The sequence below is a fragment of the Papaver somniferum genome, unplaced genomic scaffold, assembly GCF_003573695.1.
Source record: "Papaver somniferum cultivar HN1 unplaced genomic scaffold, ASM357369v1 unplaced-scaffold_46, whole genome shotgun sequence".
Taxonomy (NCBI): Eukaryota; Viridiplantae; Streptophyta; class Magnoliopsida; order Ranunculales; family Papaveraceae; genus Papaver; species Papaver somniferum.
In genome coordinates, this window is record NW_020647193.1 from 605,860 (window position 1) to 627,001 (window position 21,142).

General features: G+C 40.2%; 1 protein-coding gene across 1 annotated transcript; it reads left to right on the forward strand.

The window, feature by feature from the left end:
• Positions 1 to 19,511: 19,511 nt before the first annotated feature.
• LOC113342694 (probable carboxylesterase 18) lies at positions 19,512 to 20,764 on the forward strand. The gene has a single exon (XM_026587153.1). It carries the CDS (start codon positions 19,599 to 19,601, stop codon positions 20,640 to 20,642), a length of 1,044 nt encoding a protein of 347 aa, XP_026442938.1. The 5' UTR covers positions 19,512 to 19,598; the 3' UTR covers positions 20,643 to 20,764.
• Positions 20,765 to 21,142: the final 378 nt, after the last annotated feature.

The following is a 21,142-nucleotide window of genomic DNA, read 5'->3' on the forward strand; positions in this document are numbered from 1 at the left end:
CAATCGTCACATCCAAAAAAACATCACAATCATTATCCCAATTGTGAACCAGAATATCTGCTGATCTCAGAGAAGCGTCATTATTAGCAAGAAGCCCCAAGTTTACCTCCTTACGCTCCAGAACTCCAGCACGATAGCATATGTCCACAATTGTATCACGTACTAGATCATGTATAAATTTTAAACCTACCTCATTTGCACAATGCACGGCGTGATCACCAAATACGTTCATTTCCCTCTTGCAAAAGGGGCACACGTTGTCCAACTCAAAGAGGGGAATCCCAAGTCTGTAACATAACACCGCACTGAACTGCCTTTCGCTAATTTTATGATTTAAGCCAACAATAGGGATGGCTAATAAGAAATACAAAGCATGCTTCATTTGATTACTCTGCCGAAGCATCGAATCCCGTTCAGACAACTTCAAATTGGTAGTCAAGTCCTTCTTTACTGTATCGAAATAAACAACTGCCAGGGTTTTCATTGAATGGGTGGCCGAGTTATCAATACATATAGGAGAAACAAGACTACACACAAAGTTGAAGGAAGCTGCATCTCGTATGAGGTTGGTGCTGAAACCACTGATGCCAGTGCGTCTCAAGATAACAGACTGGAGTTTAAGGGTCCGTAAACAAGATGCCAAGTAGCAATAATGCACGGTGTCTTGCATCGAATAAACCCCTAGACCTCCCAACCTAAGTGGCAAGGTGGAAAACCTTTGTTGCAGGGGACCAAAACCAGGTCCATCGCCTGTAATCACATGCCGCAGAAACTTATAAAGTTGGGAGTCAAACAAATCCTGAGCCTCAAACATGTAGTCTGGCATGGTGGTTCGAAGAGAAAAGTATAGGCGTGAAACTCCAGCACAATTCCTAAATAAAAGAAGTTCACACTGTGGATCTTCAAGTTTCTCAACTGCATCGATAAGCTCCACTGTTTTATGCACTCTTTTCACAACCATATTAGCAATAAGTTGGGCATCAAGACTGACGGGAGCTCCAAGCAGCTTAACCCCTTTCTCTGTCCTACTAATGTCTGGCGGGAAAACACCTACTGTGGATGCTTTGGGATCAGGAGAAGGTCAAAATAATTCTTTTTTTCCGATGTTCAGAAAAAGCCCCCTAGCAGCACCTTCATCATGTATGATCTGGAGAGCTTTTGCAACTATCAAAGTATCACCAATCACCGTGCCATCATCAAGATACCATGATTGCAGTTCTAGCTCACATCGTTTGGCAATATTCAAGATTAAAGGGTGAAATGTAAGAGCAAATAAAAGCGGTCCCAGAGGATCACCTTGTTATACTCCTTGAGCAGAAGAGAGAACATTATCCATGTAATATAGGCGTGTCATCGAAGCATAGAAAAATTCAACCCAACGGGATATAGAGGGACATAAATTACGTACCTCGGCAATCATTGAAGTTCTATCGATAAGATTGAATGCATTAGAGAAGTCCACTAGAAACATGGAAAGGTTATCATGTTCCCCCTTCTCTTCCAACACACGATTTACCGCATGTAAGATTGCTTCTCCACCACATTTAGCACCAACTCCAAACTGGAAGTCACCCATGTAAGAGCTCATCTCTTGGCCAACGAAGGACGCAACGCACTTAGAAACAAGCCTTCTCCAAATTTTTCCCACTGCAATCGGGCGCTGATGAGTGCCAAATATTGTATATATTTATCCCTTTTTGTTGGCATTTAACTCATCTTTTGTGCATTAGTTCTACATTTTATCCCATATTCTGTATTTTCATTGTTTTCAAGAATAAATATTTTTATTAATTAATTTTGCATTTTTAGGTAATAAATAAAGTTCGGATGAGTCGCGGAGCGAAAAGAGCAGAAAAGTAGTGAAAAGCCGGGAGAAATCACGCAAGGAAGCCGCGAAGAATGGTGCGCACAACCTCATTTTCCACACACAAAAACGCCTCCGTTCTCAGCCATCAGATCAGTTCTCAGAAGCATCCGACGGTCGCTCCTTCATAGAGCATCAAAATCCGAAGTCTCTGCCAAGCACCACAGCGCTGAAATTCCAAGCCTTCAGATTAGATGGTAGTTGAATCCAACGGTTGCTCCCTTGCTGTTCATCAAAGTTTGATATCCCCGCCTTACACTACAGCACCTAACCTAATCTAGCACCGTTCGTTTCGTTGTATCCCTTCATCCGACGGTCGCTCCCCGCTTGCCTCCGCATCACCGTCCGATCTACCTACCAGCTCCACATCCCACGGCTCATCCTCGCTGTTCATCCAATTTGATGAAGCCGCCTAACACCCTAGCAACCAAACCCTATACCAGCTACCCAAACGCACCCTTCTCCCAAACCATCGACTTCACCTCCCCCATTCCTCTCTGCAACTTCACCACCTTCTTCAACAGAACCGTACCACCACCACACCTCCACCATCATCACCCCTATCTTTCTCCTTCATTACCCCCTTGTTCTAGCCTCCTATTATATGGTTTTCTCCCCTAATTTCTCTCTAAAAACCTAGGGAAGAAATCAATAAAATAGGACGAGTTGGAAAGATGCAATTGAGGCATGGGACGGAGCAGGTGAACAAGGAAAATAATGGGTCGACGATTGAAGTGTCAAATCACATGTTTGGTGAGTAAAATTCGAAACCCTAATTGTACTGTCATTGGAGAAATTTGGGGATTTTGATTGTAAACCCTAATTGGGTATTGGGTATAAATATGGGTGTGGGATTGGTGTAGAAACTTTATGCTGGACTAGCCAGTGTCCAGAACTTAGTTCTGTTAATGTTCAATTTCAGTTCAATTTTAGTTCAATTGTCAATTTCAGTTCAATTTCATTTCTGTTAATGTGTGTGAAGTCAATTTTAGTTTTATGCTGTGATGTTTAGTTTCTTCAATTCTCCTAGTGCATAATCCTGTTAGTGTTAATTCTGTTTAGTGTTAATGTACCTGTTATGTGATACATGTTTAGTGGAATGTTAGGCTAGAAATCTCAGTGCATTGAGTTGATTGAGCAGTGGGGAGAAACTAGTGCTCACTAGTGACTGTGAGCAAGCTGGTTCTCTTCCCACTCTAGATGAATGCCTTAGCTTTGCTTTGTTACTTCTTCTCCTCCCTGCCCTTGGCTAACAGCCTTGGTTTATTTGATTTTTGTTTCCTGTTAACTGCCTCTGTTACCTTTGCTTCATTGTTTTTATTCTACTTCACTGCCTTGCACTTAGAGAACTAGCTTAGGAAAACATAAAGCTTCAACTATTGCACCCCCGAGTCCCTGAGGACTTTCCCTTTCTTCCCATCACTAGCTACATTCGACCCTGTATACTTGCAGGTGTAGTTGTAGGCTTTCTTAAAAACCCTACCAGGCGCAAACCACCACCAGGCTTGGTAAGTGGGTTGAGAGGAGCACTAGCCACAAAAGCCCCCAAAACAGATGGACAATAACCTGTCAACCAAAAGTTAACCACATCCGTAATAAATGCGATTAGTTCATCCGATAAGACAGCAACAACTCCACTAAGAGCATCGAGGAGGTGATGCGCACGAAATCCGTCCCTTCCACACGAGGTCCCTTTAGGGAAACTCTTCAATCTGCCGAGCACCAGCTCCGTCGAAGCTACCATGGCATTTTGGGAAGGTGGAGTGGATGGGATCACCTGCAAACCAGCAAGGGGATGCTTGCATCGAAGTTCAGCTAAGGTGGCATCATTATTGGGAGCGACTCCACTATAGGTGAGGGTGCAGATCGCGGCTGCATATACCCCATTTCAAAGTTTATCTCTGCACAAACGCAGGTTGGTGGAATCCTGGGTTTCCTTTATAGCCTTCTTCCTCATCTCTTCTAGTGCCTTCTTCCTCTCGTCATTCATTTTGAGAACCTCCTGAACTAAAACAGCGCACCCATTGGGCTCGGTCCAAAGACGCAAAACACGGTTAACAAACTTCATCTGAAGCTTCTTTCGTGTGCTAGTTTTATCCTCCAGACAAGATTCAACGACGTGAAGGGTACAAATAGGAAAAAGTAGCAGTTGGATCCATGATTCCAGTTCACCAGGCATGGCAACTACTCTCTGCAAGACAACTTTAAAAACCCGCGCAAAGTGCAGTATGCACTTAACTGGAATACTCGTGGTGGTGGGTATTTGAGCTAGAAACACTGTGTTCAATAACTCAATACCCAGAGTTGGTGTAGCAACCTCATCAACAGCAGCAGGCGAGACGACAGAGCTGACAGGAGCAGCAATGCCATAAACTGAAGCAGGAGGAGGAGCAACATCGTGTGATTCCAGATGAGTGCATTTCTTACCTGATGCATAAATGTGCATGCAATGGGTGCAAAGCCAGCTCCGTAGACGCTGTAGCGTGGACTCCCAGGCTTGGTAAACATCACAGCAGTTACACACTCTCTCACGACATTATCAATTCCCCCATCTCTGTTGTAATGGAGATTCTTCAGATGACTGAACAGGGACACCTTTTGTAATCCTTTCCCCCCAACACCATTTTTGCACCTGTCCAAACCCTTGAAGGGATATTGAAACAGACCAGTTCTGTTCCCAGAATCAACACAGGGGGTAGCAGTAGCGTCAGATATCGAAAGGTTCAAAGAATTGTTTGTTCTCGGCATCTGGAAAAAAAAATTAATTATTTCTTTCCAAAAACGATCATACATTTAATGCAAAGAATGGATGAAACTCTGGAGTCATGCGTTAAGATTTGTACAACACAAGTTAGCACATATGCAATCACAATCGGTCATAGATTTGTAACTATCAATCTTAGATACCTTTTTATTTTATTTTATTATTATCTTTCCATTGGTTTAAAAAAAAACAAGACATTAAGAATATATATATATATATAGAAGCCATTTCAAATATACATAGTAATCATGTTGGACATAGTTTCTGCATATACATATATATAAAATAATACATAAATTAAAATATAAAAATAGGTGTTACATCAATCTATCATAATATAGATCACAAAAACAGACAAAAATACACCATTATCATGAAAATAATATTTAAATATGATGATCGTATATATAGTAAAATAATATAGATTCTTATATAAACATGCTATCAATCAATTAAATTCTTTAGCATTAAAGGCGTACACAGCTTCATACGTTACAAAAGTAGTACCAAAAATTAAAAAAATAAAAACATTTATTATATTATTAATTTTTAAAATCAGTCGAGATCTGGATTTAACTCTTACGTTACACAAAACTAGCATTTAGTACGTCAATCATCATTCAATCTTTTTTCTAAATAAAACATAATAGTTATTATAGTATTTAAGAAAAATAGGTAAACTAATATAACAGTATCATGATTACGGATAAAGTTATACTAACATGGGAATTGAAAAAATAATATATTACGACAATCGAGATGCTTAAAAAAATAAATTTATTTTATTGTTTATACAGCACAGAATGTGATGATTTAATTGATCTACTCAGACGTACAAGGTGTACCCAATCAGATCAATCAATAATAGACAAAACGTAGATGGACACAAGAAATAAGACTAGGCAATATTTGGCGGATTTCATTCACATCTACGAACATAAAACGTATTAAATAAAATAAAGAGATAGGTGTAGGTAATACCTTTCCGATTGATTGGTTAAAAGCAGAAATGGATAGAACACAAGTGCCAAAATTCCAGACTACAATAGAGTGGTCTTCAACAGAGAACTTTTTTTCAGCCGCTTTGATTTGATTGATTGAGAAGTATAAGACCAATCTAAAAAAAATTCTGACGTTGCCAATGAATTGAAAAATAATGACGTTTTAGAGTAATAATAATAAAGAAAAAAATGGAAGAGAGAAGAATTTTTTATTAACCAAAAGAGGCGGAGCAGTTACATTAGATATAGCATTCATTATGTACAAGGGAAGGTAAAATCCTAGTATTCTAATGGACCGCACATCCATGGGCCCCATGCCCTATAACATTTCATAATTTATTATCACATTCAGAATTACATCAACACAAACAAATAGATTGTATACTTTAATTGTTTTTGATACATTTAAACAAAACTCTAACTTAGGGTTTATAGTTTTTTAATGAAAGGGGATTAGTGAGGAAGACGGATAACAAGAAGAACAAAAATGTTTTTCGGTGAAAAGGGAAATTAATGAAGAAGAAAAGTGGTAACATATGCGGTCAAACTTAATTTGACTTTTTAGGTGGTAAATATGGAAAACTAGAATTTTAAAATAGGAATATCTTAACATTTTGAGAGAGATGGCAAATAGGAAAAGTGTGGGTGACAAATAGGTGAAACCATAAAAAATACAGTACTCCATCCATGTGGACAATAGTTTACTCAGTGGTTCTATATGAACCGCGGGAGAAAAACTAAAACAAAATCGCCTCTCACACATTTTTTTAATTATTTTATTAGGTGGTCCCTGTGGGACTCGCCCCTCGAAAAACGTGCAAGGACGGGTTTGCGAGAAGCGGTTTTTTCTTTTGTGGTTTTTCTCTCGGTTCTTTAAGGGAAAATTGATTGATGTGTGACATGTGTCCCTAGTGTTTTCCCACCTAAAACCAGCCGACTAAAAGAAGTAATAGTACAACAACTTGTGCAAATACTAATTGCTTGTTTTCTAAGGGCGGTGTAGAATATGGTTATTTTTGCTCTTTTAGCCGAAAGAAGTTGAAATTTAGATGAAGAAAGAAAGAAGATAAAACTTTCCAAAATGTCAGAGTGTCCACCTCTCAATCAATAGCGTTTTAGAATGATGGAACACCAACACCTAACCATTCCAACTTAAATGGAAACTGCTTTCCCAGATTTCCAAGAAAAATGAGCATTGTTAGGTAGTTGTAGTTGTAGAATGGGTTATGCAACCACCAACGGCAGTGGAGCCACTTTCTTCACTTCATGGGTTATACAAATGGGTAAACGGTAACTTCTATGGTAAGACCAAAGAAGAAGCTTTGTTCCAAGAGGGAAGCTTCACTCCCTAGCAACACGGCCTGTCCTGAGTATTTTTTTTGCCCCAAAACGAATCCAAACAATGTTGCCCCCACCCCCACCCCCTAAAAGAAATATGAGCAACAACGTAGCTGCAAAAGGTTGTTCCATCCTGAAATGCCAACATATTAATTAACGATGATTTATTATTGTGTACGAATATTGTATTCAAAAAAGAAAACACATGTACGTTGTCCAGATATTTTCACATAGAAAGAACTTAAAATGCCAGAGCGTATAAGAGTAGTTTGAAACCGGTAACGTTTTTTAGTCTTTAAGTACCTTCCATATGTTGTGTGTTTCTGGCGCAGGAACAATTCAAGTAAGGTTTGAATGCTAAATCTTATCAATGTAGTTGGAAAGTTATCGAATAGCGAGAAAGGATGCTCTAGGTGAACATGTCGTTAACGGAATCAATATTTGTGGCAAAAAATTTCGGAAAAAATATGGAGTAGAGTTGCATCAAACAAAATCCCAGAAAAACAGAATGAATTGATATCGCATTCGAATATAAATGACATAAAAAACAACATTAACAAAGCATTAATTAGATTAAACTAAAACCCTAAAACTTACCTTGAGAGACAGAGAGAAATCAAGAAACTAGTTCAAAAACATTCAGAAATCCTAAGAACACCAAGTGAAGTCGATTTTCAATCGATTGGAAAATTCAATCGATTGGAAAGTTATTTCCTCAATCTTTATATTCATCTCAATTCTTTTCTCAGCTAGCAGCTAAACACTACAGAGAACTCCTACTTTGTTGCCCCCTTGGCTTGTTGCCCGTAAGTGGAGCTTTCCCAGCTTCCCCTTCCGGACCGGCCCTGCTAGCAAATACCACGAACGATTCGTTAACTATGGGCTTACCTAGCATAAATACTCCCTTCGTCCCATGTATAAAGACCAGGTTTCGGATTTTAAATTCTTAATTGCCTCGTTACATAGGCATAACTCCAATTTTAAGATGATGGTTTCCGCATACATGGGAATTAATACAACGCTTAGATAGTAAGTTCGTGAATTATACCTGTATGATTCGCGATTCCGTCTATATCGGTCGTATAACTGGAACTCCGATTTAGATTCACGAATTTCTATCTGAAAACGAATTACTGAATTATACGGACAATATAATATTTTGTCCCATCATTACTAAATTATCATTCTTTATTATATTTTTTACTTTTAAAATTTTTCAAACACCAATCTGATTCTAATGCGCAAAATTGGTTAAAAAGACTAAAATCAACAATTCCTGGGTGAAAAGGACATTTAGATTTTGATACTGTTTAAATGGACAGAAATGTAAAAATAACAAGGATGTAAACAGTTTCATCCTATCCATTTTCAAATATTTTTTTATTTTTAATTTACATCAGGATGCATCCAGTTTCATTCTTCCTATTTTTTAAGATTAAGTCAGGATGAATCCAGTTTCATCCTTGCTATTTTTTTGGTGTCCATTTCACCCATACTAATTTTTACTCGTCCGTTTGAACCATGTTTTAAAAATATTTGGACAAATGACCCATTTTCCGATTCTAATACCACCAACGTACATGTTATTTGCAGAGTTTAATGTACATATCATATGCGTAGTTTATGTCAATTATTAAATTATAGTATCTAAGGAGAAATTATATTAAAAATGAATTATATGCCGAATTGATATCTCTTAAATGAATTATACACGTATGTATGCCGTTTCGTACTACTGCTGAATCACAAACTATTGACCGAATTTTCGACCGAATTTAACTTTTACGAATCCGCATAATACTCGTGCGTATCATGTTTTGAACGTTTGTCGTACACCGAACTGCTAACTAGCATGACCGGCCCTGACATTTTGCTGCCCCAAAGGCAAGTCAAAAAATGTTGCCCTCTTCGGTAAAATAAACTACAATCAAAAGCATAAGGTGGTGTATTGGCTATGTTTGCATTAGTTTCTGACATATTTAAGTTGTAAATACATGTACAAGTATGAAGTTGCCAAATGTTTCCATAAGCATATGAAATTTCTTAGCTATACACATATCAAGCAAATTATGGTTCATATCATTACCATCATTTTCAGCCTCATTTTCATATATTGGTTGATTTGTAATAAAAAACTTATCTAAAGAACTGTAGCTGCATATTTTATGACTACTACATCCAAGTAAGATTAAAGACTAAAAACTACTTAGACATACAAGATTTAACATGAACAAGATGTAAATAGCATGAAATGTAAAGATTGAGATAAGCATATAACGTGGTTCGGCCATGAAGACCTACATCCACGAAGAAGAAGATGTTTTCTTATTAATTATAAGGTCTTACCCTTGAAAGTGTTACAGATCTCTTATAGATTTCTCACTTTCTCTCTATCTAAATCTCTCTCAGGAATTCTCTGTAGAAAGACCATCTAAGATTACATAAGTTGTCCATCTCCTGGTACATGGACTGGTATTTATAGACAGAATAAACTCGTGGTCGCTTGATCGTCTGAGTTGGGTGAGCTGTCTTCCATCGTCCTGGCTCCCTCGGACTCGTTCTATACCGTCCCTCGCGATGGCATACTTGGTCCTCCCTCCGAGTTGTCTCGCTCTCCCTTGGATCATGTTGCCCTTCTGTGGAGAACGTCGTGCTCCATCGCCTCTGAGTCGTAGTATAGATCTTCCGAGTCTTCCGTCACGATGCCTAACTATCGAAGTCTTTTTCTTATCCTTCATTAAATGTGGTCTTGATTTTTAGACTTGACTGTCTGAGCAGATTAGACCTTTATACACACGCGTCATTCATGTGTCTCTTGTGCAGCTTCCTCGACTGAGACAAATCGTTCTCTCAAAGAATGATTCGGTGCTCCAACCTCATCATCTCATCATATATTTATCCCTTGGGATGTTGACACGTGGTCGTCGGGTATTTTACCCACACATTTTGCTCCTTTTCTTTGCAACTTGTCGAGGGCATGATGGGAAGAAAACTATGCAATCGTCGCAAGTTTTCCGCCACGTCCTGGTTTACGCCACGTCTGCATTTTTAATGCGCTTTTACCCGTTGGACTTGAGGCGCCGGTTGGTGGTCCTTTGGTTTCTTATAAAATCTATTGGGAGGAGAGAATGTCGCCTTTAATATCTGTTTTCAGAGTTCAGAACTTTTTCATTCTTTCTCTCCTTTGTCCCTAGCTGTTTCTTCTTAACTTCTTGTCTCCTATAAAGAGATTTATAATGTCTGGGAGGAACTCCCCATCTCGCTCCTCAAGACGGTATGGTCCCTTCTCTTTTTCTTTACTTTTCCTTTTGTTTTCTCCGATGATTATCATCGATCTCTTTTTGTCTGTAATCATTCGGTTTTGTTAGTATCAATGATTCTTGTCATTGCTTCCTTCCCTTTTTTGGGTTATGTGGTTACAATAATTTGACTGGTAACTTCCCTCTTTTGCTCCGACTGTGAATCTTTGCAGCCATTATTTCCGGTGGTTCTTGCCGGTGTATGTTTGTTTTAGTATGGTTTTTCTTTGCCGTGTTAGACATTGTTCTCACTTCTTTTCTTCTGTTTTCTTTTTTATCAGTCCTGGAAAAGCTCCGATGAGAAATACCAGTTCTAAGCGTTTCTCTGGCCTGTCTGATGAGGCGTTTTTGGAATCGGCGAGGGTCAGGCATCGTCTCCAACGATTTGATATCTCTTTTGCCACTCCTGAGGGTCAGTTTGGTGTTCTTTCCAAGGATCTCTTCGAGAGGAACCCGTGTGGTCCCAATGAGATAATAGTTTCAGTGGGTCAGCTTGACGTCGGCCTTCGTCTTCCTCTGTACTGTCCGTTGAATCCCTTCCAGTACGAGATATTGTGTAAGCTTGATCCTCAACGAGCCATCTACCAGCCCAATGGTAATTTCTATCGGATCGCCCGAGAGTGTAACCGTCGAAGTCAAGGCAAGGTTACTCAGCACGAGTTGAATCGATTTACTCCCGTTCAGAAGGATTTATATAACTCTAATACTTTTTTGGAGAACTACTGGTGTCACCAATCCGATACTTATGATGTCTTTGGAGTTGGGATTTCTAGGTCTCGGAAGAGCGCTCGAGATTCTCAATATCTGTCCGATTTGGATCCTCCTGTTTCTACTCAGCGCACTATTCGTAAGACTCACGATCCCAAGTGTCTTGTTGCTCCTATCCGAATTATAGGCCCTTACGTTTATGGTTGGGATGAGATTGGTAATGTTCTTCCTTTTATTCCTGAGATGCATGCCTATCTGACTGCCTATAGGCCCTGGGAGCTCAAGTGGGTTATCCCTCGTAGGCGTTTGTCTCAGTCAGCTCGAGCTAGTGAGGATGCTATGGTAAAAAAATACTTGTCCTGATTTTTTGACGTATATATATATATATATACATTTCCCCTGTTTTTTGCCTTAGCAGCCAATGTATTTGTGTTGTTTGGCAGAGGAGAAGATTAGTTGATGGTGCTGGGTCATTGAATGCTCCTGCTGCTGCTATTGAACATGCCATGGAAGTGGATGTTTATGATTTGTTTGGTGAGAATGAAATGTTGGATGTCACCGATTCATTCTTTGAGGACCTTGATCAAACTCTGTTGACTGATCCTACCGATCCTGGTGCTGCCTTTAGATCAGAGATAACTCTGCCCCAGGCAAGGGATATTGCTGACAGGGGTGCAGGTGTTGGTGGTGAGGTAGGCGATATTCTCATGGTGACTCCGAGTGTTGGTGGTGCTACCCCAAGTATACCAAGCAACTTTGCTAGTGGTTTTCCTTCTGCTCCAGTGGGTCCGTCTGGTGCTTCTTCTTCTACGCCCTGGTTTAGTGGCGGATCCGAGTCGATGAAGATCATATGCTTGGATAGGTATGCTTAGCTGAGCGAGGACGAGCAAGCTCGTGTCCTGGCGTCTTTGGATAGGTCTGCACAACAACAGCTGGTGCTATCGGTATGCGATGTTTAACTTGTTTCAGTTTTTCATCAATGTATGATTTGTTGTTGTTGTTGCTGTTTTTTTTTTGCCCCAGTCTTGACTGGTATTGTTGTATTTTTGGAGCAACAATTTGAGGATTGATATGCTAGCCGAATCTCGTGTTGCTATGAAGAAGGCCAAAGCTGACGAGCAAGAGGTTCAACTACTTCGTACTGCATTGGCATTGGTGAAGGATGAAGCATTGGCCTTTCGTCAGGATAAGAAGGAGTTAGAAGGTATTTATCTGTTCTATATCCTTAATATTGCACCTTCTTGATAGGGATGAGACCTCTGAAATAGTCCCTGTATTGGTATTTATGGTCAAACGATTGGAGAAGCAGTTAGATAATGTTGGTCATAGACATTCTAGAGAGCGCAGTGATCTTAGACTCGATGTCAGCGCGCACCAATGTAAGATTGACTCCTTAGAGCAAGAGAATGTGATGTTGCCTGAGGATGCTGAGGTACATCGGAAACGCATTGTGGAGTTACGGGACTTGCTTGAGAAAGCGAAGAGAATAGTTGTGGAGCGGTCAGATGAGATTAAGGTGCTTCGAGCTCAGAAAGATGGGCTTATTAATTGGCAATGCGATCATATGCCCATCATACCACAGGATGCAGGTGATAGGGAAGCACTAAGAAGGCTTAAGAGGGATTATGTTGCCCTGGAGAGGGAGCGAGATAGGCATATGCTATCTTTTCCCCATGGTAGTATGGACGTAACTCCTGTAGAAGCCCAGCTTAGTGCTCTAGATGCCGAAAATATTCGATTAGAACAGAATTTAGCTGCCATTTTGCTTGAAAACGAAGGTCACTTATGCATCAATTGGTGTATTGTTTCACCATGATACTTCGCATGAGTTAATATTTTTGCTTTGTTCTTGTAGAGGCTTGTAAGCAAAAGGATGAGTTGGAGCGTCAATTGGAGGAAGAGAGGGTGGTTAGGCGGGGCCTTGATCAGGAGCTTAATGAGTTGGCGAGTAGTCATGAGGAACAATTAGCTGATGCTCTAGTGGAGAAGGATGAGAAGTTGAATCACCTTCATGCGGAGTATAAGGTTCTGATGACAAAAGCTTGTAAAGCTGCTGTCATTTGAGAGCGTCAACGAGTCGCCACCGCTGCTGCTGCGAACATCGTGGTCCCTCCACCGTTTGTCGAGTCTGAGCCTGTGCAGAATGTTACTGACGTCGAGGATGAAGGGGGCGACAATCAAGGGGATCCTGATGGTGGACAGACTTGCGCTTTCCCATCGCTTTGTGCAAGCGATATCTGCTTATTTTAGTCTCTTTCTCTTAGTTTCTCATGTTGAACATAAGTCTGTAGGTTTATATGCACCTTTGTGGAAACATTTTCGTCTTTATTGGAAAGTCTTCAGTTGTGGGAGGCATGACTTTGTTGTTATTTTGCGGTAAGTCCTCGTATGTGGGAGGCACTTTTAACATTGTTACTAATTGCTTTTGACAGTACCGTTTGGCGACTGCCTTCGTTTTAATCGTATGATATTTTTATCATGATTTGGCTGTGAAAGAGTTTCAATTGTACATTGTTGGTCCAACCTCGGGTAACATATCCAAGGAGTGATCAATTCCTTAATTGGACATGCTATCTCTTATGGTGTTAGACTAGGATTGTATCAACTTTCGTTTAACCTTGTATGTTTTGTTTAGTGCCAATTGTAGGAGCACTTGTTCCTTGAGTTTGCTATCGGAGCATATTGTCAAGGGTCATACCTTGGTTGATTAAGTTTTACTGCGGCGTAAGATAGGATTGTCAAATCTGGGTGTCTCCAGTCATATCAGGACATCGTCCGATATCGTGATCGGGACGAGGTTACCTTAGGACTATTGCCCGTGTAAGGTAACTTAGGGTGATTTTACCCGCGCTGTTTTGTTGTAGAATGGGAGGTGTGGCCAGCACCGTGCCATAGTTGTTGATTTTATTTGTGTGTTTGTTGGAAGTGCAAGTATGATGCAACTAACCTATATGCATATATAAATCAGAAAGGAAAGGTAAACACATGCGATGATTAGAATTTAAATCTACATAACGTAAACAAGCAATACACAAAAGGAGTAGTTTTATTAATTTCAAAAGAGGGTGTGAGCCCTTAGTACATTTCGAGAGAGGTCGCATGACCTGCTTACAAGTAGGGGCTCGAAGCCCTAACTTCTAGATATCAACCTTCATAGGCTGTATATTGTTCTTAGTGAGAGATAAGCGATAAGTGCGTTAATGCTTCTCATTAGTTTGAAGCAAAATTTTGGGCTTTGCTTCCGGCCTACTTTGTGAGGTAAGCTTGCTTAGTAGCCTAATTGGGCTTAGTAACATTTGTGCCTTCTTGATGGATGGCCAAGGACTTAATGTATCGCCGAGGACTTTGGAGAGGGTGTGCTCTCGTCGTGTGTATGTTGTGCCTGACTGAGGTGGACATCTTTGTTTGAGGCAAGTTTTAGACTGAAGATGGTTCTGCGTTTTAAGCTTGCTAATGCAAGGGTTATAACCCGAGTAACTATCCAATAAGGATAGTAAAGCGCCTGTGGTCGAAGTGTCTATAATCCGATCAGTAGCCAATTTTCGGGAAGAGTTTCCCATGGGTCTTGTTGACGGCTTGTTGTTGCCAGATGGTGGTGGCTGTAGCATGATATGTCGTGAGCTTGGCTGAGTTATCTCCTTAAAAGTTGCTCGTTGGTTATGTGGCAACATTCTCCATTCCAGGTTGATTCTTGTGTGATACTCTCCATGACTTTTCTTAGGGGTTCCTTGGACCTTGTTATGAGACGAGGTTCGATTTCTCCCTCATCGGGGAGGTATTCAGTTTTGTATAGACTGGGTCAATGAACTTGCTTTTCTTCTGTTGAGCCTGGTCTCTTCCTTTCCATCCTCCAGTCCGATGTTTGTCGAACTGGGTTGACCCATTGTTGGATCGCCCTGCTCCTTGGGCTGGCACTGGAGGGTTCTGTGGTTCTACCACATTTGATCCTATACTAGTTCCTTTTTCCATCTTGTCATAAGTTCCATCCTGGAGTTCCTCCAAGGCTATGTAGTCCTCTTGGATTTCTCTTAGCTTGCCCAAGCTTGTTGGCATGGCCTCATACATGCGGACAAAAAAAGGGTTTGTCTTTCTAAGGCTATTCTTGAAACCTAAGATCGCGTAGTCTTCAGGGACCTTTCTGATCTCAGCACATAGTTTTCTCCATCGTGTCACCAGGGAACAGAGCGACTCGTTTGGTCCTCTAGATATTTGAAACAACGCATCAACTTCTGGTCGGATTCGACTGTTATAAATATATGTTTCTAAAAACAGCTCGGATAGGTGAGCAAATGATTTGACTGAGCCTTTGGGTAGATTTTTATACCATAATAGAGCTTCATCTCTTAGGCTAGCCGGGAAAAATTTACACAACACCACATTGTAGTGGTCCCATTGGGTCAGTATCATACGATAAGTTCTAAGGTGCTCAATTGCATCTCCTGTTCCTGTGAACAGGGGTGTGAACATCGGTAGGGAGCATTTCCTTGGGAATGGCAATCTTAGTAGATTTTCGGATAAGGGAGATTGTCCTGCTTATTGCATGACTACTGCCAACTTCTTATTCTCCTGCTTCCTTGTATCTTCTCTATACATTGCTTCGAGTCGGTTGACTCGGGCTTGGAGTTCATCCTCATTTCGCCTGGTTTCGGTCTTCTTTCTTCTTCCCAGAGCTCTCTCGGGAGAGAAAGATGGTTCATGGTGGCGATGCCTTGATCGCCCTGAGTCATCGTCTGATTGTTCAACGTATGACATAATCTTAGAGCGAGTTTACCTCGAGTTCTCCCCTCGTTTTGGGTTTATGGCTGCGAGATTCTCGGTCTCGTAGTCAATATTTACTTCGTCGATTTGGTTCTTGCTTCATCTATGTTTGGGATCAACATCTGATGACCCCTCGGATAGGCTATCTTCGTGGTCGGGCGCACCTCTACTTCCCTTAGGAAATCGATCCGTTGTTTCCTCGTTCGAGGTGTCAGGGATGTTAATTTGTTCGTCGTCTTGCAGATGCTCGAAAGGGTTTTCCTCCTCTAAGATTTCTTCAATGGTGGTGAGTGGTACCTTCTTTGTCACTTTGCGTTTTAGCCTACGGTTTCTCCATTCCATCTTTCTATTACGCCTTTCTAATTTCATCATTCTCTTATCCTGGGCCTCTTGGGTTTTCAGGATGGCTGTGATAACAGCGTTAGCATCGGCGAGGTCTGAAGGGCTGTCCTTCTTGACCTCACTGTTTTCTGCTTGTCTCGGCAAGCGGCTCAACCCTCCTGGATGAGTAAGATGAATATCATCACGCTTATCGAAGGAGTTTCCCTCACCTTCGGAGCTAGAATTATCAGTTAGTCCTTCCCGATATTGGTCATCGGGTTGTCCCTCGCCTGGGATCACAGCCTCGCCTGGCTCCATGTCGTCGAGTCCTTCTGTTTTGGCTCCACCATTTTCTCCTTGGCTCGCACGAGTAGATCGTCGGGTCACCATTACCTTCCCTGCAACATATGCAATAATACTTAATTTGTCTTTTCTTTTAGAAAAGTGGGACCCTAAATTTGCAGGTCACATGCAATTACTAAGTCATAGTTCAGACTTGAGAGTTTAGTACAGGAAGACTTTGCAGTAGATTTTGGAGACATGTGAAAACGTCAAAACATTACCCCTTTGCATGAGGTGTCGATGATGTAGAAAAGGTGTTTTTTCCAGTCCCCTATTTTCGAGGAAATATCTCCTTCAACACGCCATACCCCTATAGGGAAAGAATCTAATTATGACGATTGAGTACGTTTTCCCATTCTAGGAAATATATCTCATCATCTTTTAACTTATGATTTCAAACAAACTTTGAGTTTGATGACTGATTATATACTCATTAATTCCTCCCTTTGACTTAAATTCAAATTTTTAAGAAGGAGATTCCAAGAGTATGGTGAGTTTGATGATGAACATTATGAAAAGTTCGTCTTTTTCAACTCTCATAAGGTGATTGCTTCCTTATGTATCCTACTTACTAGCATCTCTTCCCAGCTCTTTCATGGAGGAGATCGTTTGAGCACCGACGCGTTTAAAACTTCATATTTACTCCGATCTACAACTCTCCTGAGCTACTTGAAGAAGACTTTAAAGATCTTGAAAATAACAAGAAATCTTAAAGAAAATTAGTGAAAAAACGTAGATCTGTTGATCTTGAGGTTCTTCTAAACTTCTCAGATCGTGAAGATCATTTTTGAGTCCGAGCTATACTCATTAATCTCAACAGAAATCTACTTTGTAGTGTGAAAACACTTATCTTACAGAGATTATGAAAACAATATAGAGCTATTGTTAGGGAGGTAGATTAGATCTTCATACCTCCCTGTTTCTAGCGCCAAAATGTAGCTGCATATTTTCTGACTACTACACCCAAGTAAGATTAAAGACTAAAAACTACTTAAACATACAAGATTCAACATGAACAAGATGTAAATAGCATGAAATGTAAAGATTGACATAAGCATATAACGTGGTTCGGCCATGAAGACCTACATCCACGGAGAAGAAGATGCTTTCTTATTGATTATAAGGTCTTACCCTTGAAAGTGTTACAGATCTCTTCTAGATTTCTCACTTTCTCTCTATTTAAATCTCTCTCAGGAACTCTCTGTAGAAAGACCATCTAAGATTACATAAGTTGTCCATCTCCTGGTACATGGAATGGTATTTATAGACAGAATAAACTCGTGGTCTCTTGATCGTCTGAGTTGGGTGAGCTGTCTTCCATCGTCCTGGCTCCCTCGGACTCATTCTATACCGTCCCTCGCGATGACATACTTGGTCCTCCCTCCGAGTTGTCTCGCTCTCCCTTGGATCGTGCTGCCCTTATGTGGAAAACCTCGTGCTCCATCGCCTGTGGGTCGTAGTATAGATCGTCCGAGTCTTCCGTCACGATGCCCAACTACCCAAGTCTTGTTCTTATCCTTCATTAAATGCGGTCTTGCTTTTTAGACTTGACCGTCTGAGCAGATTAGACCTTTATACACACGCGTCATTCATGTGGCGCTTGTGCAGTTGCCTCGACTGAGACAAATCCTTCTCTCAACGAATGATTCGGTGCTCCAACCTCATCATCTCATCATATATTCATCCCTTGGGATGTTGACACGTGGCCGTCGGGTATTTTACCCACACAAGAACCTTCAAGAAATTTATCTCTTTACTCTTTTCTTCCTATTTTAATATCTAGAAGCTTGTTCTTTTTAAAATCGTACCTGCAATTGATCAAATACATTAATCAAACAACAAGCAAACAAAATATTCAATGAACAAATCAAACAACAAGCAAACAGAAATGAACAAAAACAGTAAACAATTTTTTTTCATCAAAACAACCTTAAATTTTAACTATGTATGTAATCAATTTAGCAATATGCTATTGAAAATCAAAAGACTATACAGGATATAAATCATAGAATTAAATGATAATCTACTCTATCTATTCATAAAAATAATTTCATTTGCCGTTTGATTATAGGTGGTGGCCTGCTGTTTAGTTGTAGTGAAGGAAACAAGAGGGGGAGAATTCTAAGTGAGAAGTGAGGTGGTGGCCTGCTGTTTAGTTGTAGTGAAGGAAACAAGAGGGGGATAATTTTAAGTGAGAAGTGAGAAAGATGAAACAAATGTTACAAATTTTAAGTAACTAGTTGCCTAATTACTATCAAACCATCATAATAATTATGTTTTTATATTATGCCCCTTCTTGTATGTCCTAATTCCTAAAATTTCTTTCCAATCAAAAATTTGGACCTTCATTCTTTTTCTGTTATATAAAACATCCCTTAGAAAATTTCATTGTTGTTGCCCCACCGACTGTGCTGCCCCAAAGTCAGACTTTGTTGACTTTCCTCAGGGTCGGCCCTTGCTAACTAGGATATAACGTAGATAAAGGATGAAACAAGAAAAGTGATTGATAATTATGTAATCAAATTTTTTTCTTCATATAAGGCAATTTGAAAACAGCAATGCTATTCAACTCCTCCTTTCCACTTCGCTATTCACCTTCCTATAATCTGAACTTCACATCTAAAAAAGGATGAACCCCCATCTGTACCTGAATATGAATCCAAATCTGCATATGTAGTTTACAACTTTGTATTATAGGGAATTGAATATTGACATGAACAACATTTTCGATTTGAAAATTCAGCTCTTATACATTGATTACCTATATTTAGTTGTTGAGATTATTAGTCCCACATGGTTGGGTTATTTAAGATCCTGTGATTTATAATCTATTAGGGTCTCTCCACTCATTGCCAATTGATTTTGAGTTGGATGCCCGCAGACTTTAATATTAGTATAGCACATGGATACATGCTCGTGCCCATACTGGATCGTGGAAAAGAACCATACTTACAGCCAAAAGAATTGTCACAGAGGTGCCCCATGTCAAACACATGGTTGGAATTAAAACCCTTTTGTCAGATAGCCATAATTTCCTAAAGTTGTTGTACCAATAATAGATCGTAGGTCCATCGAGTTAAAAGATCCATGTTACCCAATACCCATATAAAATTCAAAGATATCCCAGGATAAGATATCATCCAAGGAAACAAAGTCAAGAAAGCTGTGAAATTCAGATCAGAGTGAGAGTGTTGAGAATAGATATGTCTGGTGCATCAACACCTTCAGCACCAATCCTCCCATGGAAAACCAAAATCGCTCTAGCATTCCTCTCAAGAGTCACAGACTACACCCGCCGTGACGACGGCACCGTCAACCGCCGTCTCTTCAATTTCTTCGACATCAGCAAAAAAATCCCATCACAACCAGTCCACGGACTCAACATCACCGATATCACCGTCGATCCGTCTCGTAACCTCTGGTTCCGCCTTTTCACGCCGACAATGACAAAATCACCTTCCGGCGCCACCACCCCCATCGATCCCGCCACTCCTCTTCCAGTTTTCGTCTTCTTTCACGGCGGCGGGTTCGCTTTCCTTTCCGCTGCTTCCATCGCTTACGACTTTATATGTCGTCGTTTCGCTCGTGAGAATTCCGCGATTGTTGTGTCCGTGAACTACCGTCTCTCGCCGGAGTTCAAGTACCCTTGCCAGTACGACGACGGATTCGACGTCTTGAAATTCATCGACGGGAAACAGTGTAAGGAATTCCCGGCGAATGCGGATCTGTCCCGTTGTTTCCTCGGAGGAGATAGCGCCGGTGCTAATATAGCTCATCACGTCACTGTAAGAGCGTGTAACTCCACGTTTCAAGAACTGAAAGTTATCGGATTAATCCAGATTCAACCGTTTTTCGGCGGCGAAGAAAGATCCGAATCGGAGATCAAGTTAAAAGATGCTCCGTTGGTATCTCTTCCCCGTACAGATTGGCTGTGGAAAGTGTTCTTGCCGGACGGGTGCGACCGGAATCACGAAGCGGCGAATGTGTTAGGATCGGAGAAATTGGTTGAGAAGATGAAAGGGTTGGTGAATTTTCCTCCTACTTTGGTGGTGGCTGGTGGATTTGATCCGTTGAAGGATTGGCAGGTTAGATATTATGAAGGGTTGAAGAAATGTGGGAAAAATGTGGATTTGATTGAGTATCCGAATGGTGTTCATGCTTTTTATTGTTTTCCAGAGTTGCCTGAGACTGATTTGTTGTTTAAAGAGGTGAAGGATTTTATTCATCAGAAATGTGAAGCAAATTGATTTGTTGTAATATCTAATTAAGAAGTAATATAGTGATTAGTTGCCGGTTATGATTAAGAAATTATTGTATTTTTGATTCAATCAAATGAAATCAAAAAACTATGAGTTTATTTTACTTTTAAGTGACTCTGGGAAATGGGTGCTTGATGAAATGCTTGACATTGCTGAAGTTTCTATGAAAACAAATTGGCTGTTGATTAATTTTTATTTGGGCTATAGTGGATTGGTAACCGCCTAGCAATGCTGTAGTTTGAACTATTTATGAGACGCCATGCAGCATTGATAATATTTAGAGTCATCGATGAAAAAACACTAAGGCTTAGAAAGTGTGCCTTAAAAAAATGGAAAATTCCTATTAGTTGTTGATAGTTGATACTTGTCTTCTATTGAGTAAATGATAACTAAATAGCATCAATTTTACAATAATGAATTCTTGTCGGGTTAAAGCAGCCATCTGGTACAATTATTGGGGAAAATGTGGTTTAAACAAGATTTACATA